The sequence below is a fragment of the Trifolium pratense genome, linkage group LG3 (genome assembly GCF_020283565.1).
Source record: "Trifolium pratense cultivar HEN17-A07 linkage group LG3, ARS_RC_1.1, whole genome shotgun sequence".
NCBI lineage: Eukaryota > Viridiplantae > Streptophyta > Magnoliopsida > Fabales > Fabaceae > Trifolium > Trifolium pratense.
In genome coordinates, this window is record NC_060061.1 from 31,773,959 (window position 1) to 31,800,653 (window position 26,695).

The window sequence follows — 26,695 nt, forward strand, 5'->3', positions numbered from 1 at the left end:
CCCAGGAATCGAGTTCGGATTCTCCGAACAATTTGTCATTTGCTGAAGCTCATTAACAATCTGAGCACAATAACTTATGTCTCGTTTTGACCCAACTTTTTTTAGAGTTTATGCAAATAGCTTGTGCAATTTTTATATATTATTATAAGTTTGTCAAGGTATTTTATGATAAAATATAGCTTTTAAAATTATAATTTTCACTAGTTAGAACTTATAAAATTGCATAAAACCTTATTTATATTGCATAAGATATTTACATAAACTCTAAAATAAGTTGGGCCAACGAACCCTGAGATTAATTTTTATGGATAGACGGTAAAATATAAACATGATCATCTAATTAAATTATATCATAATTTATGATGTTTATATAGTGTAGATCCTAAAATATATCTCCCCAAATATTTATATAGTGTGATTTAATTAAAATAGGAATAGGTTATGACTACATTTAATTAATATAGATTAGGATTATGGTTTGATCCTTTTTTTTTTATCTCTCTTTTGTTTAATGTTAGATATAGGGTGATGTTCGAGATTTAAGAGGGGTTTTTCAAAATTTATGAAAGGATTTTGATTGAACTATTAATCACAAATTAAAATTCTATGAATGAGATTATGTGTTTACCTCTTGAAGAATCGAGGAGAGAATCAATTCTTGAAGCATCAAATAAACTTTCACCGATGTTACAAAGTAGCAACATCTCTACTCGGTTCACGCGAGCAGAAAAGCGGAATGTAGTGTTAGTCGATTGATATTGATCTTACCTGATGATCAAAGTAGGTCGATGACCAACAACACGTCCATAGTTGAGCGATCCACGAAGGGGGGGGGGGAGAGTTTGTACCTGCAGACACTCTGATGCTTAAGTCAGTTCAAAGAATGGGGCACAAGTTTAAGCGTAGGTTAGAATGAGAATTGAATCCCCGACCCTCTTGTAGAGGATGGTTTTTATAATGCGCTGGGACAAAGATCTCCTAAATTGGTTGTGTTGAGCAACCCACAAAGGATGATTAGTAGAACTTCTCCTTCGATAGAGGGTGAAACTTTTAGTCGTCCTCATCCTGGGTCAAGTTGTTCCGGTTATCAGGGATAAGGGATAAGCTTGGATGAGCACGCATCATCATGACGAGGAGCACATGGGAAATGTGTGTGATGACGTGGACGGGCAAGCCACGTCTTGTTGGGTCGTCCTCAACGCCCTAACATAAAGGAATTTGGGCTAGCTTTAGGCCGAGTCCAGAACAGGAGCCCCTCAAGTCATTACTCCTAGGCATATGAGTAATGACTTTAGGCTTAGCTCGCGTGTTGAGGAACATCGACCAAGAGCTAGTCATAGCCTTCGTTTGTGCACGCGAGGAGATGCTCGCATGTCTCTGAAGTTTCTATGGCGAAGAGATGTTTTCAATTTGCTCGCGAGGGAGTTCGTCATATGTTCACGAGGAGATGCTCGTTAGAGCTTCGTTTCTGCATGCGTAAAATTGACGTCGTAAAATCGATGTTGTATTTACAAGGACCCGCTCGTGAAAGTCTTCACTTTGTTCGTGAAAATGTTGATCTCCTGCTCATAATCCTCAGCTGTGTGGAGTTACGAGGACCTATTTACGTTTGTGACAACGTCATGCTGCTCGGGTGATGCGTGATCTGGTGGAAGTGACTTGAAAGGACAGACGCTTCGTCTAATTCTGCCACGTGTCAAGCCTAGTGAAAAGGCGTCATCTTTCTGTCAGAATGATCATGTATCTAATTACCCCTTTTGCCCTTATATCTATATTTAGTACAAGACATAGTTTGTGTCACCCTTATGTAGTTTAATATTATATTTCTTGATACCCGAGTTGACGATCAGTAACAAACAATAAGTTCAATATCTCATATCGACTTATTCCAGAATGGTCGTGCATTTTCAGTCACATTCTATCAAGGGGTCCAATATATTACTCCTATTATGTAGGAGATACAAATCTCATCGAAGTCAATGTCCCTTAGCATGATTCGTGGAGTACTCATCAATCGACTTTATAGTTCTCTTGTTGCGGACAATGTTTGAACGACAACACACTTTTCTCCACATCTAGGTTCAATAGTGGTTTCAGGTCGAAGGGTTGTATACACCCCTATCACTTTGAGAATAACTTATGACACTTACATAATACACTATGTAGTATTCTCATGGCGCGTCAATCCAATATAACTATTAATCATAATATTTATCTCTATATGAAGACTTGATATCTTATATGTGATCATCAACCTACTCACATAATATTCTCTATGCTTTACCGTTATCCCACATCACAAGTAAAATTTGACCACAAATACTTAAAATAATGTCCTTATATTTAATGGGATTTCACGATTACGTAATACTTAATTAATGTTTCATTAATCAAATCAACTATTATAGAGATTTTATTACTTTGAAACAAACATAATAATTGACTACACAAATTTCAATGTTATTTTACTATATTGATTTTTTTTAACTAGTGTCCCATATGGCAGTAATTAACATTTTACTAATAAGTAAATATAGTCCACGTACAAATCCTAGCTCAACATACAAAAATATCAAAATTGTTAGACTAAGTCTAAATATCATCATCGGGTTCAAATTCCAACTCTCTCAGTCATATGTGAATTTACGTCTATCTATAAAAATAAAAATAAAAGTAAGTACATAATTTGTCAATACATAAATACTTATGCTCAAGGGATGTGATACGTGGCTACTATCTAAACACTCCTTTGGTACGTGGAAGCTATCTAGTAATTCATTATTATATTTGTTTTTTATTTTTACGATAATTATTTTATTAGTAGTATATCATATATAATTAAAAAATTTGTTAATATTGTAACAAAAAAAAAAATTGTTAATATATTTTTTTTGAGAATAATATTATTAATATATAATAATAATGTATGCATTACGATATTGTGATTATGACTGCTCTCTTCTTAATTATTTTTATTTCGAAGAGAAAGTTCCATTTTGTCACTCATGCCGTCAATTTGCGACTTTTTTCATTGTAATTTTTAACAACCAACTGGTTTTCTAAAAAAAATAAAATAAAAACTGGTCATATAAGTCTAGGCTTAAAATAATTATTATTGTGACCAACTATTGAAACTAATTTATTTTCTTTTAATGAGAAAATAAATTGGCATGCACTCTTTTAAACTATTACGTTTGATCTAGTGATGAGTGATTTTAATAGTATGTACGATATCTTAAGTTCGATTTGCAATTCCATTATAAATAAAAAAATGTTATAAACTTATGCTATGTTTGGCACAAAAAAATATTAAAAAAGCAGTAATTTAGTAGCAAATTTACAATTAGTGTATGACAAACTACTCATTATAGTAATAAGAAAAAATTACACAGAATAAAATTTGACAATGTTTTATTTGAGTTTAAAATGTTTTGCACCAACCATCAATAAGAATTCTAATTTAGACATAAAGTTGATGTCGAAGATTTAGGGCTCGTTTGGTCCAGCTTTTTTTAGAGCTTATGCAAACAGCTTATGCAATTTTTATATATTATTATAAGTTTGTCAAGGTAGTTTATGATAAAATAGCTTATAAAGTTACAATTTTCACAAGTGTGAACTTCTAAAATAGCATAAAACTTAATTTATATTGCATAAGCTGTTTGCATAAGCTCTAAAAAAAGCTGGGTCAAACGAGCCCTAAATCTATACATGTTTTTTGAATTTTTATTTTTAATAAAGATTAATTTACAAAGAAAAAAAATAATTGTTAATTAGGACTTGTAGAAAGATTTTATAAATTATTAGAAAGCTACATACACTCTGTACCAAAAAAAGAAAGCTAGCTACTCCTTGTAGTTAATGGAAGGCGTCCTTCGACTCAGATTCATTAAATAATTTTAATTAAAAAAAGTTAATTAGATTCTTATAGTTAGGATAATAAAAACTCTAATGCAATCCTCACCGTTTCAAAAGAATTTAATTTAAATAAATTCTATTTTTTGGTAAATAATTTAAATAAATTCTAAACCCCCAACCATAGTTGACTTAAATTAAATTATACCTCTTTCATATTATAATAAGTTGCATACTAGAATATTATTTTACAGAAATTAACTAATTAAAAAGAACTTATAAATAATTTGTTTTACCTTGAAGAATAATTGTTTTTTAAAGTATGTCGATATAGTTGTACATATTTTTTAAGTTTGAAGCAGATTAACTTAATTAATTATAAATAGCTGAAACACAAAATAACTTGTGAGTGTAATTCAGATGATATAGTTGAAAAAAAAATTTGGACACATATGTGAACATGGAATTACCAACTTATGTCAAAGTTTGTGCAAAAACTTAATGAAATTATAAATTTAATTTATATGCACACACATTGTTAGTGCAAAATTTTTTTACTCTTCCAATCAATTTTTTATGAACAGCAAATAATTTATTATTAATAGTCAGGTCTCTGTACAAGATGAACAACTTTTAATCAACTTTAATGGTTAGAGCATTAAAAATATTTGATGTTAATTAAAACACCTTTTAAAATCAAGATATTATGATTTATTATGACTGATGAGGTGTATTGAAATTTAACTTCCGAGATTTTTTATTTTATTATTTTTGGATTTCATAAAGAATAATGTTGTTGCTTATCACGAAGGATGCATCCGTGAAAAAATAACAATGTGTATTTTTCTAAAAATTTCAACACCACTCTCCCATGTTTTCTGCCAAACATGGGTTTAAAGTTTGGCTAATCTTATAAAAACATGACACGTATGCTTTCAATGGATCTCGTTAAACTAGCATTCGTTATATATATACATATATATATATATGTTATATATATATATATATATATCATTGCTCTTTGATGAATAAGTGATAAATACCACCGAGGCTCATACTGTTAAGTTTTGAATCGATATCAATATTATATGTTTTAATTGGCATGCATAATTTAACAAAAAATAACAAATTTGAATTAATGACTTTTTTTAACTAAAAATAAATTATATTTATTCACATTTTCTCTAAATAGATAGAACAGAAAGAACTCCTTTGGTGAGGTTGAGGTGTTTCTTGTAGTGGTGAAGAGCTTCAGGCATGCATGAAGGGGAAATTTACCTACAAAAATATTAACACTCCGACGCTCAAGTCAATATTTTACTCAAGGGGAATATGTGTATGAATTTGGTGAATCGTGTGTACCTTGAGTGTTGATGCATAGGCGTATTTATAGACAAGTTTACGCATAGATATGCATGAAGAGTGACACCTTCACTATGCGTGTGAGTGAGATTTTTTGGTATAATAGAGGGCTAAAGCCCGAAAAAGAATTATCTAATAACTGATAAATTTTCAAAACAAAATATTATAAAAAAAATTCAAAATAAAATTAAAAATGAATTACAAGGTCAGCATTGTGAACGAGCGGTAGGCTGGTGTCTTTTTCAAAGAATTATTGATATCATCATTCAAGATTGAGTGGTTCGAATTTCTCATACATATAGAGAAGCTAATTCTTGTGCTGATGCATTAACCAATATATATATATATATATATATATATATATATATATATATATATATATATATATATATATATATATATATATATATATATATATATATATAGGATGTATATTATGAGAATGACATATTTATATGAGAATATGAGAATGAATAGGTACCATCAGATTAAAAAAGAACGGTTGAGATTAAAACATCCTTACGTGTGTCTTTCTCATTCATGTGCATATTCAACTTCTTCCTTCTATGTGGACTGCAGCTATCTTTCTTTCTGTCGATCATCTCTCCGTTCCGGCGGCCCTGTCATATTAGTGCTATTGATTTCCGGTGTTTTTATTTCCAATGGTTCTTTTATAATAGATTGAAATTGGTTTGTTTTGCCATGAGATCTCAAATCTCAAGTTCTTGGATTAAAACCAGTTTCATAATTTGGGGATTTAAAAATAATTACAGGTTTCAATTTGAATAAGTGAATTAAAATTATCTTCATGTGACTGGCAACGAGGAATTAAGATTATCTTCTAGATTAAGAGAATTGCAATTAAGACGATGAGGAAGATGTCATGGAATTGAAACGAAGCCGAATTTTTTTCCAGGTTTATTGAAAAAGCGAACTTCAAGGTAATTTTAGCCTCCGTTGTATTCCAGATTCACGCCAGCGAATGACGTCGACCCTGTGAACACGCCGGTGAACAAAGGCGACAGCAATAGGAATGAAGAGGAGAAGCCAAAACTAGTGGTGGAACACAGAGAAGAAGAGCTGTCGGAAATGGGTAAGAGCCAGAATGACAAAATACTGTGTGTGTGTGTGTGTGTGTGAGAGAGAGAGAGAGAGAGAGAGAGAGAGAGAGAGAGAGAGAGAGAGAGAGAGAGAGAGAGAGTGGAACATGGTGGGAGGTGGAGACCGGGGCAGAGGTGGTTCGACGGTACTTTGATCGGTGGGTGAAAACGTGAAAAAGAATTTGTTGCGTTTTGCTGGCTACGTGGAAGAAGAAGAAAAGATGTGGTACATAGGTAAAAGAGAGGCACACGTTAATCTAAGCCGTTAATTTTAATCCAAAGGCTGAAAATTCATTGTCACATTCTCATATAAATATATCATTCTCATGTGATACATCCTCTATATATATATATATATATATATATATATATATATATATATATATATATATAGGGGAGGGATCAAATTACACCGGTGTAACATTTGAGTAATGTTACACCGCTCAATAATGATTTAACGAATACAAATTTTACAAAATCCACCGTTGGATTGAAAGCTTATATCGTATAGATCATCCATGTTGAATTTTACAAAAATCTAAAATCGTTTGATATGTTATTGAGACCGATGAAGATTAATGGTTTATGCGTTTTTATTGAATACCGTTAATCTTGATCTATCTCAAAAACATATCAAACGATTTTAGATTTTTATACAATTCAACATAAATGATCTATACGATATAAGTTTTCAATCCAACGGTGAATTTTATAAAATTTGTATTCGTTAAATCGTTATTGAGCGGTGTAACATTACTCAAATGTTACACCGGTGTAATTTGATCCCTCCCCATATATATATATATATATATATATATATATATATATATATATATATATATATATATATATATATATATATATATATATATATATATATATATATATATCATGTGATGATGATATTACTTTGATTTTATACGAACAATGTCCTACTCAGAATCAGGGGCGATTATGCCGCCAAGCATGCCCGACATGTGCCTGGGCTCCCAATTATATATATATATATATATATATATATATATATATATATATATATATATATATATATATATATATATATATATATATATATATATATATTTAGGGTTCTTACTTTAATCTGAAAATTTGAATGTTTGAGTAAAAATTAATAAAATTTAAATGTATATTCACAATCCTCATGAAATTCTAAGCAAAATGGTATATTTACTTGTCCAATTTAGTACAAGAATGAAAAATGCATTTTTTTATTTTGATTTAGAGGTTGAAGATGATGAACAGTTATTTTAATATAAAGCCATTTTAATGAAGCATTGTTTTAAACAAAATGTGCAACCTGGCCTTGGTTTGTTTCTCACATAGGGGACTTATGTTCAACTCTCACATCCCTCATTTATTTTTTTTCCCTTTGTTTTTTTTATTAAAATTAATTATTTTTATTATAATTTCAGTATATAAATAATATATATATTTTATTAGTTAAAAACGGTCCGATCTGATTGAATCCTGATCAGAAAACTTTAAACCAATAAACATTCGTGCATTTGCGGATAAAATTGTGCCCAGACTTAATATTATTTCTTGAGTCGCCACTGCTCAGAATAGTTCGATTTTCTTAGCAGACCTTGTTGGTCACTCAATTTCGCGTCTAGTGGTGCGGTAATTATTGCTTTTCTAAGTTTCGACCCTCTTGTAATAAAAAAATAAAGAGATTAATATTTATATTTGCATGCGAAAGAAATTTTTAATGTTAGAAACAAAATGATTTATTGTGTATAACTAATAAATTTTCAAAAAAAAAAAAATTACCAAAAAGAAAATTCCAAATAAAATTAAAAAATGAATTACAAGTTCTTTTTGTAACAACCACAACCACAAGATGAATTTCCATTGCAATTAACTAGGTTTGCCTTAAACGTTTACTTTCAATAAATGCGCGTGAGTAAACGCACTGGTCCATGCGTGTTTTATTCATTTGAACGCAATAGTAACTTCCACGCGCACCTGTGTCTAAAAAAACAAAAAAGTTCCACGCGCAGACACGTGTTCATCAACAGGTAGATACATATATATCCAACCTCTTCCATTTGTTTCAAACACAACAAACATTACACATTCAATCCTCTTTTTATGTCTGTTATTGTTACTTCTTCTTCTTCTTCATCTCAAAATAATTTTCTTCTTATTCTCTCTTTTCTTTTTCTCATCAACAAAAAAAACAACAACCAAAACAAAAGAATTGTAATGGGTCTCTTACTTTCAAGGACTTTGGCTTCCAAATTCTTTTACCCTTTACTTTTTTCTAAGAAAGTTCATAATTCTGATTTTTTCCATCAACAATTGGAAAACATGATGTGTTTGGTCTCTCCTAGAACAGGAAGACATTTACAACGATATGAGAAAGGCTGTCGCCAAGTTGTGGGGTGTGTTTCTCTCTCTTTTTCTTTTTTCTTCTGGATTTCTTAAAAATTGGATTTTTAATGTTTGGACTTGAGGATGATGAATAATTTTTGAAATTTTAAGGTTTTTTTCAATTGGGGTTTCTTAATGTTTTGACTTTTGATTTTTTAATGTTTGGAATTGAAGATAATGGACAAAATTTGAAATTTTTATGGTTTTTCTCAATTGGGGTTTCTTAAAAATTTGATTTTTAACATTTGGGATTGAAGATGATAAATAATTTTAAAAATTTCTAAGGTTTTCTCAAATGGGGTTTCTTAAAGTTTGGATTTTTAATGATTGGAATTGAAGATGATTGACAATTTTTGAAATTTTTTAGACAAAATTGGGGCTTTTTTCTAAATGATTTATAACTATGCCCTTTTATTTGATTATTGAATCATTGGAAGGAAAAGGGAAAAATGTAATTTTTTATTTATTTTTAAACAAAATTGCATACTTTTTTTGAATTTAATCTAAATTTGACTTTATTGTTTGATGTATTTGGATTTAAATTAATCGTTAATCTGACTTTTTTTGTTGGGTTTTGAATTGAACAGATGCATACCTTACAGATACAAAGTCAACGGAACCAAAGAAAATGAAATTGAAGTTCTTTTGATTAGTGCTCAAAAGGGTAGTGGAATGCAATTCCCAAAGGTATTTTTTTTTTTTCTCTACAATGTTAAATTTTGTTTAATTTTTCAAAATTTCAATCTTTTTGTTCTTTGTTTCTAACATGTTCTTTGTTGTTTTGGTCTCAGGGTGGTTGGGAAAGTGATGAATCCATGGAACAAGCTGCTTTGAGAGAAACCATAGAGGAAGCTGGAGTTCTTGGAAGTGTTGAAGTAAGTATTTGCAAATTGGAATCACTTTTTTTGATTTATTTCATTTTTCATTTTTCATCAAATAATAATTAATAATTGGTATTGTGATTCTTACTTGGTGTATTATTATGTATGGTTGTTTTGTTGCAGAGTAATTTGGGTAAATGGTATTATAAAAGCAAACGCCAACCCACTATGCATGAAGGATACATGTTCCCTTTGCTTGTTAGCAAGGAGTTGGATAATTGGCCAGAAATGAACTTAAGAAAAAGAAAATGGGTAAGTGTATATTACCTATTAATCATGCTTTTTCGCAATTGTAACACGGTACTTGCTATTACGGATAATTACGGTCAAATACAGCTATTGCAACCTCAATTGTAGTTGTGTAGAGAGCAATGATAGATATTTAGACACAAAACATTGACTTTATACAGACACCGTATAAAATACAGTTCGATTCAAGTATCGATTTGATCGAAAGAGACAACATAAAAATTAATAAAAGAAAATTGTACAATATACGGTGCTGGTGTCAACTTTGTGTCGAAATATAACATTTGTTGTGTAGACATAAAAAATCTTGATGTTGCGGCTCAGATTGCGGTTGCATACCGTATTTTCAAAACCTAATCCTAACCAAGTAGCATTTATATATATTTTTGTGTCCTTTTCAAATGTCAATTTATCTTTCAAATTGCACTATCTTAATTATTTATTTATTTTGTCCTAAAGTTTCTGTCATTTGTGTATCATGCAGTTGACTGTGGATGAAGCAAAAGAAATATGCCCATATGCATGGATGAAGGAAGCTTTAGATGAATTGGTCAGTAGACAAACAACCAATTCAATCTAAGTTTTTAGGTTTTACATTATAGGCCTTCTCTCTTGCTTTTGGAGTCTACAAAGTGGTAGAACCAGAAGCACTCAAAAGAGATATTATTATTAGGACATAGAAAATGAAATCAAAATCTCATGTCTTCAATTTGCTTGAGTTAGCAATAGATTATGAATTCATAGAGTGTAGTTGAGGTCTAACCATAGAAGGGATCCACTTTAGATGTACAAAGTCATTCATTCATTATTTCATTCAATTCATTCTTTGGTAATGTATCTAATAAGCTATAAGCTATGCGTAATATACACTCTTCTTCTAGAGTTTCTGGCTGAAGATTATACTTGGTATATATTATCTCACTGTTGATCATTAAATGTGTTCTTTTGTTTAAAGTTAAGATTTAATTCATGACAATGTAATTCTAAACTGTATATATATGTCATAAAACTTGAGGAAATTAACATAATCACCACATATTCTCTATTTTCTGTAAAATTAGTTTAAGTTTATATTGGTGGTGCATATCTTTTTCATTTTCTAAACTTTTTATATTGATTATGTATCAAAACCAAAGTAGCGTTTCTCATTATTACATATGTTGGTGAGTCCTTAAGAACGCTCCCAATGTTCCTCCAAATTCCTCGACAAAATGTCTAATTTTTTTTCTTTTCGATGTCAATATATATGATAATTACATATGAACAAAAGTAGAGAGAGAATAAGTTGCGCCGTTAAACTTTTATGTATAGCAAAATTCAATTTTTGAAAACTACATTCATTGATTTAGGTGACGAAACATTACTATGCATACTCTTTGAACTCTTTTCAGAAGGTTTATAGCCTCTCGTGATAGAAAGTCAATAATATCAAATGCAAACGATATAAAACGTGTTGATTGTCAAAGTATGCTTTATCATGTTTTGACAATTTTGCTTAAGCAGCTTTGAGAGCTACTCGTCCCACAGTAAAATCTATAACATCCCACAAGTGGAGAAATTTTGGTCAAATCTATACAAGCATGTTTCCCTCCCACACATCTATTAACCAAAACATTTGCAACAGTGTCGACCTCCGGTCTGATTTGGTTTGGATAAGGAGCAAGAACGGGGTTTTTTGGTGTTTGGATCAAATATAAGATGCAAGCGACTCACATAATAAGATTATTAATTCAAGTGTGGTTAATTAATTTGATACAGACTATGAATGAACAAAATATCAACATGTTCTACCAATCGTTTGTTAGTTCAGTGGTGATTGACGCTAAACTTGGTAGAGAGGTTCACGCTTCGATCCCCGCAACTGCGATCGGGAGGGGGCTGAAACCACTTGATACCAGAACTGATCCCCGAACCAGATTAAACTGGTCGTGAAAGTAATATATATATATCATATAAGATATACATATTGTATCTTATATAATTTGTGTATTATAATTTATAATTATACTTGTTATTTATCATTTATATTATATAAATAAGTATTTAATTGATATGCATTTATAGTGTAAAAATATTTATATTGTTGAAGAATTATAAGTGTTGGATTATTAAAAATATAACCTTTTAATTAAAAATAAGTTGGTCATAGTGGTAAGAGTTTTGAAGCATTTAAATAACTGGTCAAAATTTGTCAAAAAAAAAAAAAATAACTGGTCAAAAGTTCAATATTTAACACTTGCGTATGAATAAAATTCAATTGAGAGAGAATAACTCATTTTTTGTGCTACACGGATTCCTCGAAGACGATTAGCCAGTCACTGCTAACCGAACAAAGATGAAAACGTCGTAAATATAATATGATAATTAACATAATTTTTTTTTACATGGACGGTGAAAACAAAAATAATCTCTATCAATAAATAAATAAATTTTTATTATTTTACTATTTTTCGGCCCCCGATATGATAAGTTTCTGGATCTGTCGCTTTATATATATCAACATGTTCTTAAAGCATTTGGTCGGTTGTTGATCACAATGTTTGTGTGAACAACTCTAACAACATCATATGTCGAATTTTGATATTTTTAAGTTTCACAAGCATAAGTGTTTCCAGTACTTTTCCAAAGTGAAGAAAAGACAAGGTTATTGTTAAGAGAACTAACTTGTATACTAATTTTTGCATTAGCAATCATGAACTTATTGAAACAATTTTTTTAACTACTACTAAATAAAGTATACAAAAGCCACTTTGCCCCCTGGAAAAAGGGAAAAGAAATAAGCATGATGAGCCGCTTATGCCTTATTGTGCACAATTTTGATGCTATCAAACTATCAATATGCGGCCATGTTAGGTGAGTCGTACTGTTCTCACAGAAGAAAATGATCGAGTAAAGAAGATATATTTAATCTGTCTTGCTAACAAGTGACGCAATATGGTTTTTTTATTTGGGAAATTTAGAATTTAATGAAAATTGAAAATTTCAATTTTGGAGTTTAGTATAAGAATGATGTAAATAAAATGCATAGATTCATATAGTGTTGATGTTTATTTGGATATACTTTGTTATTGTTTAATAAAGAAGATTAAGAAGATAACTATTTTGGAGTCAATAACGTTGCAAAGTGTACGTTGATGAAATTTTTTTTGCTAGAGCGGACTCATATTGAATTGAATGGACTCACACTTGAGGAAGAGATTGTTCTGTAGCAAAATGTGAGGTTGGAAGTCCTATATTACTTGAAAAAGTGAAGGTTGATCAACATATAAGTCAGATGGTCTATAAATTCAATGTCTTAAGAATTTAGATAAAAATATTGTGCGAAGTTACTCTTGGCTAGGGGTGTCTCCGAGTTTTTGGAGGCTCTATGCAAAATATAAAAGTGACCCTTAATATATAAAATAAAAATTATTCTTATTGTTGTAAACATATAAATTATCAATATTAAACTAATTACATTAAATCAAATGAGACAATAAATACAAAATAATTATTTTTGTATATAACGTCAAAAAAGAACATCCTAATCTAAAATTAAATTTTATGAAAAGATTAAAATCAACTAGAACTATATTTAAGAGTATAGATAACTAATCTATTGATACTCATATGATATTTTATGAACATTAACAATATATAACTATTATTTTAGGGCCTAAAAATTAATCTATTAATATACATTTGATATTTTATAGGTATAAATAATATATAAATAATATTTGCATGATGCCGCAAGCTTTCCACATGACCTAATAGTGATATGAGTTGATGATTTAACGAATAATTTAACCAGCTTCTTGTGTCAAAATTGTTCCTAACAATAATGGTTAGGCAGCGTGTGTTTCATTAAGGTGGCAATAACAATGGTAGAGCATGTGGACAAAAAAAGCTTCCATTTGGGGGGAAGAATAATGAATTGAATGGACTCAAAGTCTCACACTTGAGGGGAATATTATTCTTTAGCAAGTGTGAGTTTTGAAGTCTCACAATACTTGAAAAGTAAATATTGATGGTAATTTTTTTAATCTCTACAAAATTTTAATCTCTATAATATTGCAATTTGTAAGAATAATACCTATTTTGAAAACTTGTTACAAAAAATGGATACTTTTGGTTAGCAAAATAGTCACTATAAAATGCTAATAGGGATAAAAATGAATAATATTTTTTTACAGAGTAAATTTAAAAACTTTTGATTTTATAAAGACTAAAAATGCATGAGAAATGTTAAACAGTGCCCCTGAACAATGATTAATGTAGGAATGATAAAAAGGGTCAATCTGCCCCGCCCCACCTCGTCATTAATCCTTTTAAAAAGGGACGGTGCGAGGCTGGCCAACTAGTCGTGGTGTATTGAAAATCTCACCACCCCCATTTTCTCGGCGGATAGCGGGAGTGCCCTGTCAATAAAATAAAAATAAATAAATCGATAAATTTGCAAAAATGTCGTAAAAATTTGTAAATAAAATTAAAAACCCGCCCAACCCCGACGTCGTCCCGTGATTTTGCGGGTTAGGTGGGACGAGGCCCGCTACTTTTGTGGATTGAAAATGTCAACCCACCCCGCCCAAAATGGCGGGTTAAACGGACCGACCCGACAGCTTGACCCGTTTTGCCATCTCTAGGTTAATGAAATAAAAATGGTAATACTCCCTCCGTCATTTTTACTTGTCGTTTTGATAATTTAAGGTTATATTTTGTCTATTATATACCCTCACGTAAATTCCAAATATTTAGAAATAGTTGTTGAAACCGTAACAAATTTAATATATATATTTGGAAAACTAAAAGCTCTGTAAGTGCTCAGAATCGCAATCAAGTAATAAAGTGATAAGTTATCGTTCTCCACAAGGATTGTGCCAAAATTACTAGTTTCACTTAGGAATTTAGATAGTTTTGAATTTGCTTTGTTTGTTTAGAGATAATTGTGTGGGTAAAAATAAATTGCACGAAAATAAATGACTATAAAAGTAAAATGGAGCGTGTGTCCACGCGAGGTGGTTAAGTGTTTTCGAATCCATCCCTTACCCCTGCTTGGTGGTGAATTTCTCTTGTTCCCCTCTATTAGGATTAGTCTTATAAAATAGGTTCATGAACACTCTTTGCCTATTTCTATTACAAACTGGTTAGAGCCTAGTTTAGGTTGCCTAAACTGCTTATTTGTACACTAAAACCGCAGATACTGAATTTAATGGTCTCATATAAGTTCTAGCGTATCGTCCTTCGATCGGGACAATTATTTTCGTTTCCTATCCGATATCCAATAATTTCCTTAGAGTTTATTCTAATGTGATTAAAATAAAGAATAAAAACCGTACAATAAAAGGGTTTATATAAGAACAATTGAATTTAAACCCAAATTATACAAAACCAAGTATTCGTAAGGGAGTTCATCGACTCCACCTAACCTAGGAAAAATAAATTACAAAGACAATAAAGAAAAGAACCTTATTGGCCTTGGAGTTCCTTGACCCTCTTTGCCTCCTCCTTAGAGTTCTCCTAACTCTAGAGTGAATATTGAATATGCTTCAATATTTCTGAATGAATAATAGTGAAAGAGGAAGACTTTATTTATAGTTTTTCAGCTGCGTTCTGGGCTTTTCTGCGCGTCCATCGCACCCATTGTGACCACGATGGTGTGTAATTTTACCTTATCGTGGCCACGATGGATCATATCGTGGTACAATGGAAGATCTTCTCCAGATTTTCTGCTTTCTTCAACCGCCTTTCATCGTGCCACATTGACAAGTCATCGTGGTACGATGGGAAAGATTTGTTGCAGATTTTCTTCAATTTAAACCGTCTTCTTATCGTGTCACGCTGAATCTCATCGTAGGTACGATGGATTGCACTGTTTATTACGTTTTTGCCATTTTTTGCTGTTTTTTCCACTTTTCTTGCTTCTGGGCCAAGTAACTTCACTTTTCCAAGTATTTGCTTGTTTTTGGGCTTCAGTTGCTATTAAAACTATTCTAAATTACTACTAAAAAATCATATAATTGATTGTCATCACATACATAACATTTTTTAGGGTACATATTATATTAAATTTATTGGAAAGAGAAAGTGTGTGCAAAAAGAAAGAAGAAATTTATTGGTGAATTAAAATAAGGGTATAATAGGAAGATAATGTGCTAAAATACACTTTCTTAATTTATTATTTTTTTTCTAAAATGACAAGTAAAAAAAACGGAGCGAGTATAATATTGAAAGTAATGCATTTAGCCTAACGACTTCCCTTGTATAAAAAAAAATGTCTTAAAATTTTTAAAAAAACTTTTTTCTACACTACTTTTACTTTTTTTTTGAGTACAACTACTACTTTTACTTTTATTTTCATTTTTATTTCCTTAACAATTGCCCAAAAACACCGTTTAACATAACTAACATATATTTTAGTTATGACAAGTAATATGAGACTCATGTTCAAGGTTAGAGTCAATCTCAAATGGTATTACGATGGATTATTTTTATTTACTTATGTTTAGAAAATGTGGAAATAATAACCACCAACCTTTAAACACATACACGATATGAGTAAATGTTTTATAAAATATAACTATCAAATAAGTGAAATACTTCCTCTCGTAAGCTTTTAGCTAAAAATCTGATTATAATTACTTGTTTATTCATGGTTTAAAGTGAGAAAATGACATTTCTATTTTAAAGGAAAAAAATCAATAGAATTTTAAATCATTAAAAAATATGATTGCAATAGACAGAAACTTCCCTTTGAGTAAAGTACAACATAAAAATTATAAAACCGTGGCTGATTTTCAAACAGATTAAAAATTACTGTGTTTTGTTTTTGGGTTCTTCCTCCTTTTTCATTGAAAAATAAATTACTGAAATTTTATTTTATGAAAAAATTACATACAGTGTTTGAAATGAGACATGCTATCTATTTATTACGAAAGAATTAAAAGAAGTAATATAAGAATAAACAATTCGCAATATCTCGAAGATGATATCACTTTAATCTTATTTGCTATTGAAAATTATGGGGATATTGAATGTAAACAAGGGTTCAGATTTATTGCTTGACCCTTGGGGAAACCTTAAAGCTTCACCTTAAATTGTTTGGTTATTGACAACATTCTACTATATGAAATTTTTTGATTCAATGTGTATATGTATAAAATTCTATTTCAATTTTGGCAATTAATTTATATTAATTGATATACTTTTAATTGAAACTAAATTTAATAATATATTTTATAATATATTCAATTTATAATTCAAACATGTGTTTCATTTAAATATAATAAGATGAAAATTCATAAATTTATATTTACTGTTGTTTATACAATGTAATAATAATAATACCACATCCGTTCCTAATTATAAGAATCTGTTTGATAAAAATGTACTATTCATTTATCTTGTTTTGACCGTATTTTTTTTAATAATATATAAATGTAAATATTAGCATATAAGATCTTGTTCAATTTGTTTTAATGAGTATTTTCAAAATATTACTCCCTCCGGTCCTTAATATAAGAGACATTTTGTTTTTTGGATTCATTGCACATTTAATGTATCTAGTCAATAATATAAACTAGATACATTAGATTCTCAATGAATCTAGAAAGTCAAATTTCTCTTATATTAAGGACCAGAGAGAGTAAATTTTTATAATTTTTACTAATAGACAATTAAAAATATTAGTAATTAAAATTGTGGATTGACATACATGCCGTGATCAAACACAGTCATATAATTAGGGATGAAAGTACGTAGTAGTAGTAGTAGTAGTACTAAGAGTAGTGCTAGGTAATAATAATAATAATAATAATAATAGTATAAAAACAAAAAACAGAGCCAGAGAATGGGTCAACCACTTAAGATGATAATAATTGATAAGGTAATATTATTAAATGATTCTTATTGGTTAAAGAAAAAAGTTGATGGTGATGTCCCAATTCCCATATGTATGTATCCCTATCTCTGTGGATCGCCCGGGGTTTCAAGCCAATGGTGTTGCTATTACTTTTTCTTTATTGTTAAATCATCAATCATGTTTTCTACGTCCCTATCTAATGATGTGGAAAAACATCAATTATGGTGGTATATATGGTTCTCATAGTATATCATAGGTGTGGTGAACAAGAGAGTTTACAATTTTTGAATTAACTAGTATTTTGGCTGTGAATATAATTTAACCGGTAGCAATATTCTTATTATATGTTGGAGTAAGTTTTAATCTTGAGATTTATTAAAATATAATGACACTATTTTTAGAATATATGTAGTTAGATTTTATTATGATGAAGTGAGATAATAGTAAAATATAGAGATTTTTATGGAGCTGGACCTCCAATTCATGTGGGTCTCAAAAAATTTATTATATAAATATTAGAAAAAAAAAGTTTATTATATAAATATGCTTCATCCAATGGTTGTGGTAATATATAGTAAGAGATAGTTCAACTCTTGCTTTTTGCTATTTATTATTTTTAAAAGAATGTGTTAGTAATTTTATTGTTTTTGTCAAGTAGTATAATGACTAAAATTTCACCTTTAAACGTGAATAAGTGGGAGTGTCAGGGTTCGAATCCCCGTTCCGCAATAATTAATGTTACTGCCAATTGAACTATGTTCACGGGAACGTTTGTATTTTAACGTTATGCTTGGACCATTATTTTTGTTTTATTTATTAGGTAAAACCAAAAAAATGTGTTTGCATTTTTACAATTTCTCTACAAATATGGACACTCTAAAGATAGAAAAAAAATGAGGTAATAAAATGAGCTAATTTTAAAATTAGACGGGACCTCTAAATTTCTTGGGTCGGCCCTGTCGATGACCACATCTCACGGGATATCAAGTCTACACGTATATATAAATATTAGGAGTAATACTACATAGTGTGTTATGTAAATGTCGTAAGTTATTCTTGTTGTGATAGTGGTGTACCATTCTTCGACGTGAAACCACTATGAACCAAGATGAGTCGAGTGCTTTGTTACCGTTAAAGGTATATCCATATGAGGATGGCTATAAAGTCGGTTAATGAGTACTCCACAAATAATGTTGAGGGACACGACCTAGATGAGATTTTCTCTCTTACATAGCAAGAGTAATATCGTGGGCGCCCATCGATAGAGTGTGACTGTAAAAATGCATGGTCATGCTGAAATAAGTCAATATGAGATATTGAACTTATTTGTTGTTGCGGAGTGAACTCGAGTATCAAAGAATATAATATTCGACTATACACCTATAATATCATGTGTCCAATATAGTTATAAGAGCAAGGAGGTAATTACTTATGATCACTGTCACAGAAATGTTACGTAAAATCATTGACATTCTTGTTACTTGGGTAACACAGATATGTTAACGTTACAAAATACTACTATCTATTTATAATATTAAATAAATCTTAAAAACATAACCAACATAGCTAATAAGTGAGGACTAAAATAACGCGGTTAAAATACTTTTTTTAATAGATAAACGAAATGACGAAGTCATGTAAACTTACAAATAAACGAAAAAATTAAAATTTAAACTTTGATCATAAAATCTATAACCTAATAATTTCGGAATTTTTTTCTTTCGGTTGAGCCGTTATAAACTCACGCGATTGGAATACATTATAATAAGTACTACGATTATGTCCAAAGAAAAATTAGTGAGTGCCACAACATTATTTAGAATCGTCCATGGTGAAAAAAAATGTAGAATCTAGAAGAACACTTTCAATAGTTTGTTTTGTTTTGAGAGACGACCAGTAACAGTGAGTCACCGGATAATGATGAGATTTATCATTTGGAATTATATGAAATGCCGGGTTAAATACGTGGGAGGAGACTTGAGATATACTTGGGTACCGTTTGGCCTAACTTTTTTATGGTCTAAAAGCTACTTTAAAATAAAGTTTAAAATAAGTGCTTTATAAATAAAGTTAAAGTTGTTTGGTGATTTCATTTTTAAAAAACTTAAAATAAATTATAATTTAAAATTTGTTTGTTAAAATATTTTATGAAATTTATAATAATATTAAAAATTATTATAAACAAATAAAATAATTAAAAAATATAATTAACAAATATTAACATTTTGTGTGCAATAATTTAAAAATATAATAAACAAATATTTTAACGAATAGTATTTTATAAAATCTACCGTTTAATTATAAGTATATATTATTTAGATCATTTATGTAAAAATTTACACAAATCTAAAAAATTTGATAGCAATGTTGTATCCCCTAAAACTATGAATCTTGTTTTTAAGAGAATTAGTTTTGCCATTTAACCGTTTGCGCCTTTTATTCATAATTTCATATGTAATTATCCTATATTTATTAATGAAAATATTATCCTATATTTATTAATGAAAATTCATTTGATACGTTATTGATATTCATATAAAATAATTTTAAATTTGTGTAAATTTTATATGAATAAGCTAACAATATAAATTTTAAATTCATTAAATATTTTATAAAATTTATATTTGTTAGAATGTTATTTTTTTATAATGTTAAAATGTTAATATGTGGCCCTAACATTATCGGTCTAATTTTATCCATAATATATATATATATTGAAATGAATAATTTTGTAGTTTGAAGAAGAAAAATACTACTATGCATGGTACTACATTTTATTTGATTATTTTAAATAATAGTAGTATATATGTGACTGTGAAAATTAATAAATTGTTCATTTTTCAAAATAATAATATTATAATAATATGAGTAAAAAAAAATTATAATAATAGTGCACATGACTTGTGAAAATTAATAAATTGTGCATTTTTCAAAATAATAATATTATAATAATATGAGTAAAATAATTATTATAATAATAGTGCACATGACTTGTGATCAAGAAAAGTAAAAATAATGGTGCACTGTGCACATATGAGTGCCGTGAATATCACAAATATATGATTTGCATTTGCTTTTGGTGGGATTCGAAGAGGTGAACCACCGAAAAGCTAATTTTACTCAGAAAAAGTTAAAAATATTAGCTTTGCCAATTGATGTATTTTACACATGAAAATAAGCAACTTTTTTTTATCAAGTACTTTTAAAAAAAATTGTTTGGCCTGACTTCTCCTTTTTTGGAGTAAAAAGTCTAAAATAAGCTGGGCCAAACAGTACCTTGGACATGGTCAATTGGTTTGTCCCGACATGTATAATTTGTGTATGAGATTGGACGAAGAAAAATTAACACAATCATTTGCTTCTTACTTTGTCAAATATGGCAGATTATAACATGGGTCATGGTGTATCATAGACATAGACTAAGATACTAATTGACCTAACTTTTATTCCTCATCTTTTTTCTAAGAAGTAAGAAAAAACTACAATTTTTAAAAGTAGTAGTAAGAAAAAACAACTTTTATTTTTTATGAAAATATATACTATCAAACATGTCTTTTAATCTTAATTATAATTAAAAAACAATTTTTAACCTTTTTTTTATATAAAAAAAAAGAAGATTTACTAAAGAACTTTAATTTTAGTTTTAAAGTTGTTTTTTCTAGCTTTATGGATAAAATAACTTCCACACCTAAAAAAAGTTGGGCTAAAGGGTACCTAATACTTCAAAATATTTAAAATGAAAAGATATATCTTAATAGAAATAGACCGTTTGATCTGCTAAAAAAATAAGGAATTAAATAGGACAATTCTAGCCGCACTTTGTTTTATTTTAAAATTGTTTTTGTGACTGGACAAACTAAGGGTCAATCAATTGGACAAAAACTGGAACTATTGTTTCCCGCTGGCCAAAAATACAAAAAGAATAACACTTTGTCCACTAAACATGATACAAAGACAAAATTTGTTTAATATCTTAAAGTTTGTCCTATGTTTTTTCTATCCTATACTATTCTGTTTAATATTTATATTTTGCAGATCAAAATGGACCTAAAATTAGAAGTTACTTTCTCTGGTCCTTTTTTATAAGAAGTGATTGCCAACCGAGTTTTCTTTATACACGTAAGCCAAGAATCGAACTCCTGACCACATGCTTAAGGGGACAAAAATTGTACAACTTAAACCAATTCATTATTGGTCCAGACTGAATAATGATAATGCTATGAGTTTTGAACACTATATCGATCATAAACTCATAACATTAACCTTAGTTTTTAAGATCGAAATATGAGGCCATCAACACTAAGAGATTTACTTTTCCCACCCTAATGGTTACTCGCGCACCCTACGCGTTTCCAATTTTATCCATCCGCTAGTTAAGTAGCGGACATTGTAAAATGAGTAATTTTTGAGAAATTTCACCCTTACCGTCCGTTACTTAAGTAGCGGAACCGTCAGTGGTCTAAAGCCCCTGCACCTGTCAGAGGTCTGCCAAGTGGCCAATTTTAATTGGCCACTGGTGCGGCCAAAATACCTATAAATAGCCACCTTCACAAAATTGAAGGCACATACCTCTTCCACTTAGGTTTTCTTGCATGTTTTTTTTTGCTTAGGTTTGTTTAAATTTTCTCATTTCATGTGTAAATTGCCGCATGGTCCTTCATCGGTGGTTAGCCAATGAAGGACTTGTTGTGTTCAAATTGGTTACGGTAAGATTAATCGAAATGGATTCTACCACATTTACACTTGGGGTAACACGAATGGGATTGTCCTATACTACTGAGCCGGTCGGTGGTAGAAGGAGCAAGATGCTGAGCCACCATAATTTATTATTACTACTAGGGGGCTCGGTAGTTTACTAGGTAGTTTATTCAATAATAAGAGCAAGAGGATTTAGATGAAATATACAAATTGATGTAATTTTTGTGTCTATTGTGTTAAAGAAATATATATATATATATATATATATATATATATATATATATATATATATATATATATATATATATATATATATATATATATATTTGACTTGCAACTTTGCAACTTTGCAACTTTGTTCATTTACTGATTCTGTTTCTGTTCTTTGCAACATGTCGTCCGCTACCTAAGTCACGAACACCTTAAGTTTTTATTCCGCTACTTAAGTAGAGGAACCGTCAGTGGTCAATTCCTCCCCACTCATGCAAATTCCTGCCACGTGGCCAATTTTAATTGGCCACGGGGGTGCGGCCAGGGAGCCTATAAAAGGACCCATTTAATGAAGAAAATTCACTCATCTCCTCTCCTACTCCTATTCTTCTATCAATTTTTTTTTAGTGTTTGTAGTGTTTAGTTTTTATCATTTCGTGCCTAAGTGGCCGCATAGTCCTCCGTCGACTAATCTTATCGCAACTACCGGTGTTGTTTAGTAACCATGGTTGGTTGCGGTATGTTATTCAACAGGGAACTTTTGTGTCCCAATATTTAGCTACAGTAAGATTAGTCGAAAACAAATGCAAAAAGAGAATCATGGACGGTTAGACCACAATAACATCTTGGTCACGATGGTATCATGATCTTCCTGCCGAGTTTTTTGTTGGGTACACTTTGCAGGGTGATCCATTGTCACCGTTCCTCTTCTTGATTGTTGCTGAAGGTCTATCGAGACTTATGAATAAAGTGGTTGGAAGTGGCTCTTTTCATGGTTACCAAGGTTAGCAATAATTTAATGTTTTATACTCTGCAATTCGCGGATGATACCATTATAGTAGGCGAAGGCAATTGGGACAACCTTTGGACTATTAAAACGGTGTTGAGAAGCTTCAAATTAGTGTCTGGTTTGAAGATAAATTTTTTCAAAAGTAAGCTTTATGGTATTAATTTGGATGATAGTTTTTTGCGCGCATCTTCGTCTTTTTTGCATTGTGGTGTGGACTCTATCCCTTTTCGGTTTCTTGGTATACCAGTAGGTGCTAATCCGAGAAGAAAGGCTACTTGGCTATCTATTATTTATTACATGAAAAAGAGACTTGGTGTTTGAAATAGTCGTCTTTTATCTATTGGAGGTAGAGTCACTCTCATAAATTCTGTTTTTTCTAGTTTACCTCTCTATTTCTTTTCTTTTTTTAAAGCGCCAGTTTGGTGAGCATTCAAAGGAATTTTTTATGGGGTGGAGGAATGAATAGATCGAAAATATGTTGGGTTAGTTGGGATATAGTTTACCAACCAAATAATAAAGGAGGGTTAGGCATAAAAAACTTGGAGTGATTTAATAATTTACTTTTATGTAAATGGAAGTGGCGGTGTCTGAATGATTTGTCTGCTTCTTGGTTCAATCTTTTGCATTTTCGTTATGGATCTTTTGCCGCTAATTTCTTGTATGGGGAAGGGAGGGTCTCAAACATGCTTCAATTTGGTGGCGGGATATGTGGAAAACAGGAGGCGCAGAGGAAGGGGGCTGATTTGTTAATAATATTAGTAGCATTCTCGGTGACGGTAACAATATTACTTTTTGGAAGGAAAAATGGTTTGGAATGATACCGTTAAGTGAATTGTATCCATCTTTGTTTCATAAATCAACTCATAAAGATGCTTGCATTTCAAATATTCATATGGAATAACAACAAGTGGTCTTGGAAGCTCAATTGGATGGCAACACTTGATGCAGATACTGAATCCTTCAATGAGCTGCATCAATTGCTTGAACAGGTTCGGCCTAATAGAGCTTCTAGCAACAGGCGAAGATGGTCATCAAATTCTGATGGTTCTTTTTCGGTTCGATCAGCGTACATGGTTTTGCAGGACAGGCGTGTAGGTACTGCTCTGGATACACATAGTGGCAGCATTAAAAGATTTTGAAAGAACAATGTTCCATCAAAAGTTAGCGTTTTCAGTTGGCGGTTGTTACTTGAAAAATTACCAACCCGGGAGGCTTTATTTCGCAAAGGTATTATCACGAATAATCATGAGAGAAGTTGTGTATTTTGCTTCAAAAAGGTAGAGGACATACAACAAATTTTTTTCACTTGCTGCATTACTTCACAAATTTGGCAGAAAATATTTATTTGGTTGAGCACTAATGTCATCCATTTTGAGGACGTTACAAGTCATTTCCCTTTGTTGGGTCACGAGAGGACAGCCGGAGGATCATCCACATTGGGTATTTTGAATAAAGTTTCGAAGCTTCGAGAAGCATCTACTCCAACTAAAAAACATACAAATGTGAAAACTGTTTACAGTCTCACTCCCTACGTCAATCTCAGTGAATCAAGGATGGTTGCTGCCGGCACCATTACTCCCGCAGCCACAGCTACCTCCGACAATCTTCCGTTGCGACGATCTCACTGTTTGAAAATTAGTTTCAGCAATGATGTTGTTACGCCAAAAAAAGGTTTTCACTTTTCACCCTATTTTTCTTGTCTCAGTTTGTTATTCTACAAAATGTAGTAAAATATATTCCCAAAAAAAATGTAGCAACATAAACATTATTTATATTTAATTTTGTTTTGAGTATTTTCTACACCGCCAAATGTAGTATCACAAACAAAGGACACCGGACTATGACGAAAAATCAAAACCATGTCTTATTAAGACCACGAAATCACAAAAAAATACAAAAGAAGCACTAAATATATGTGGAATTCACACTTAAATATAACTAAAAGAGATAGAAAACAATTTGGAGGTTATTTGGGGCAAAAATTGACCTTAAACCATCCTCTATTAAGATGAAGGGAAAAGTAGTGACCGCTAAGATTAGAAGAGGAGAAGAAGAGAGCATATATCAATATATTACCTGACCTTATATTAGTCTTGTTAGATAGTAGTTGTTCATCTATGTTAACAAGTCTTTTATTTATTTAAGTTAAGATTTAATTTGTATGAAATGTATTTGCATACAATTTAGACGCTTTGAGTTTCGAGGGCTTAGCATGGTCAACAAATACAAACAGTCATCGGATCAGGTGTGTCTCGTTGTCGGACATGCATCGGTGTTCGACATTCACACAACACTGACACATATGATTAGATTGAATTATGTTAATTTCATATTATGTCCAACACGTCAGTGCGGACGTGCTAGTCTTGTGTCCGATGCTGGTGTCCGTATCTGTGTCAGTGTTAGTCTTAGAAATTTGTCATCATATTATATATACATTTTTGTGTCATTACTTTTTTGTCTTTCATATGAATGAATCAGGTTATAATTTTGCATTTTGAAAAATCAATTTGATAAAGAAAAGTGTTAAAAGTATTGTATATTGCAGATATGGTATATTAATTCTGGAAGAGCAAATAAAGAGTTAGTCTATTTGTTAATCCTCCATAGACAAACCTGTGTTATGATATTTTTCCTCATTGTTTAAAGGACTAGTTGGATGTTATTAATTCTCATTCTTTGAGAGATTAATGTGACGCATGTGTAAAGTGAAGGAACATTTATATGCCAATTGTTCATATTTAGATGTGCAAAATGTCTAGTTACTCTTTCTATTTTTGCATTTGATGCATTGCGTTTTGCCATGAATTCTGATAGTTTATTGAATTTTTTGACAGAGAAGTTAACTACGGAGGAAGGGGAAGAAGAGAAGGAGAGACGCATTGTAACTATAAATAAATGGGAAGAAGAGGAAGAGGCCTGCAAATGCACCTCTTATTGAACTGAATCCAAAAGATGTAGAGCATTTTCTTTCAGCAGAGAGTTCTGGCAGACGCTGCGATAGCAAGGGTAGAGGAAGTGTTTATAATGCAGTTTTGGGGGATATGCTGCCATTTTTGCAGGTCCATATTATAATTCTCTTGCCCTCTTACTTATTTGTTCAAAATATGAGATTTGTTAGCAGTGCATTGTAACGAATTTTGAACATAGCACTAGGTGCAGGACCTGCATTGTAGCCACGATTGGAGGTTCTCATAGCATTGGGTGTAAGAACATAGAAATTCTTACATTGGGATCATACTTGTACTAACAATTGATTGCATCATGATTAGGTTTGCCATAAACTTGACACTGCACTTTCCCTTGAGCTTGAGAT

At 30.7% G+C, this 26,695-nt stretch overlaps 1 protein-coding gene and 1 pseudogene across 1 annotated transcript; both read left to right on the top strand.

Moving 5' to 3' along the window:
- Positions 1-8,399: 8,399 nt before the first annotated feature.
- On the top strand, positions 8,400-10,752 carry LOC123915655 (nudix hydrolase 18, mitochondrial-like). Its single transcript, XM_045966854.1, has 5 exons — positions 8,400-8,722; positions 9,299-9,398; positions 9,503-9,586; positions 9,716-9,844; positions 10,326-10,752. Exons 1-5 carry the CDS (start codon positions 8,430-8,432, stop codon positions 10,419-10,421), a joined length of 702 nt encoding a protein of 233 aa, XP_045822810.1. The 5' UTR covers positions 8,400-8,429; the 3' UTR covers positions 10,422-10,752.
- A 13,496-nt stretch (positions 10,753-24,248) lies between these two features.
- LOC123914962 lies at positions 24,249-26,454 on the top strand (annotated as a pseudogene).
- Positions 26,455-26,695: the final 241 nt, after the last annotated feature.

Excerpts from the sequence above, each read along its gene's own strand:
- LOC123915655 (XM_045966854.1), top strand. The coding sequence starts at position 8,430 with ATGTCTGTTATTGTTACTTCTTCTTCTTCTTCATCTCAAAATAATTTT. Across the intron at positions 9,399-9,502 it reads GTGGAATGCAATTCCCAAAG|GGTGGTTGGGAAAGTGATGA; the intron begins GTATTTTTTTTT and ends TTTTGGTCTCAG. Across the intron at positions 9,587-9,715 it reads GAGTTCTTGGAAGTGTTGAA|AGTAATTTGGGTAAATGGTA; the intron begins GTAAGTATTTGC and ends GTTTTGTTGCAG.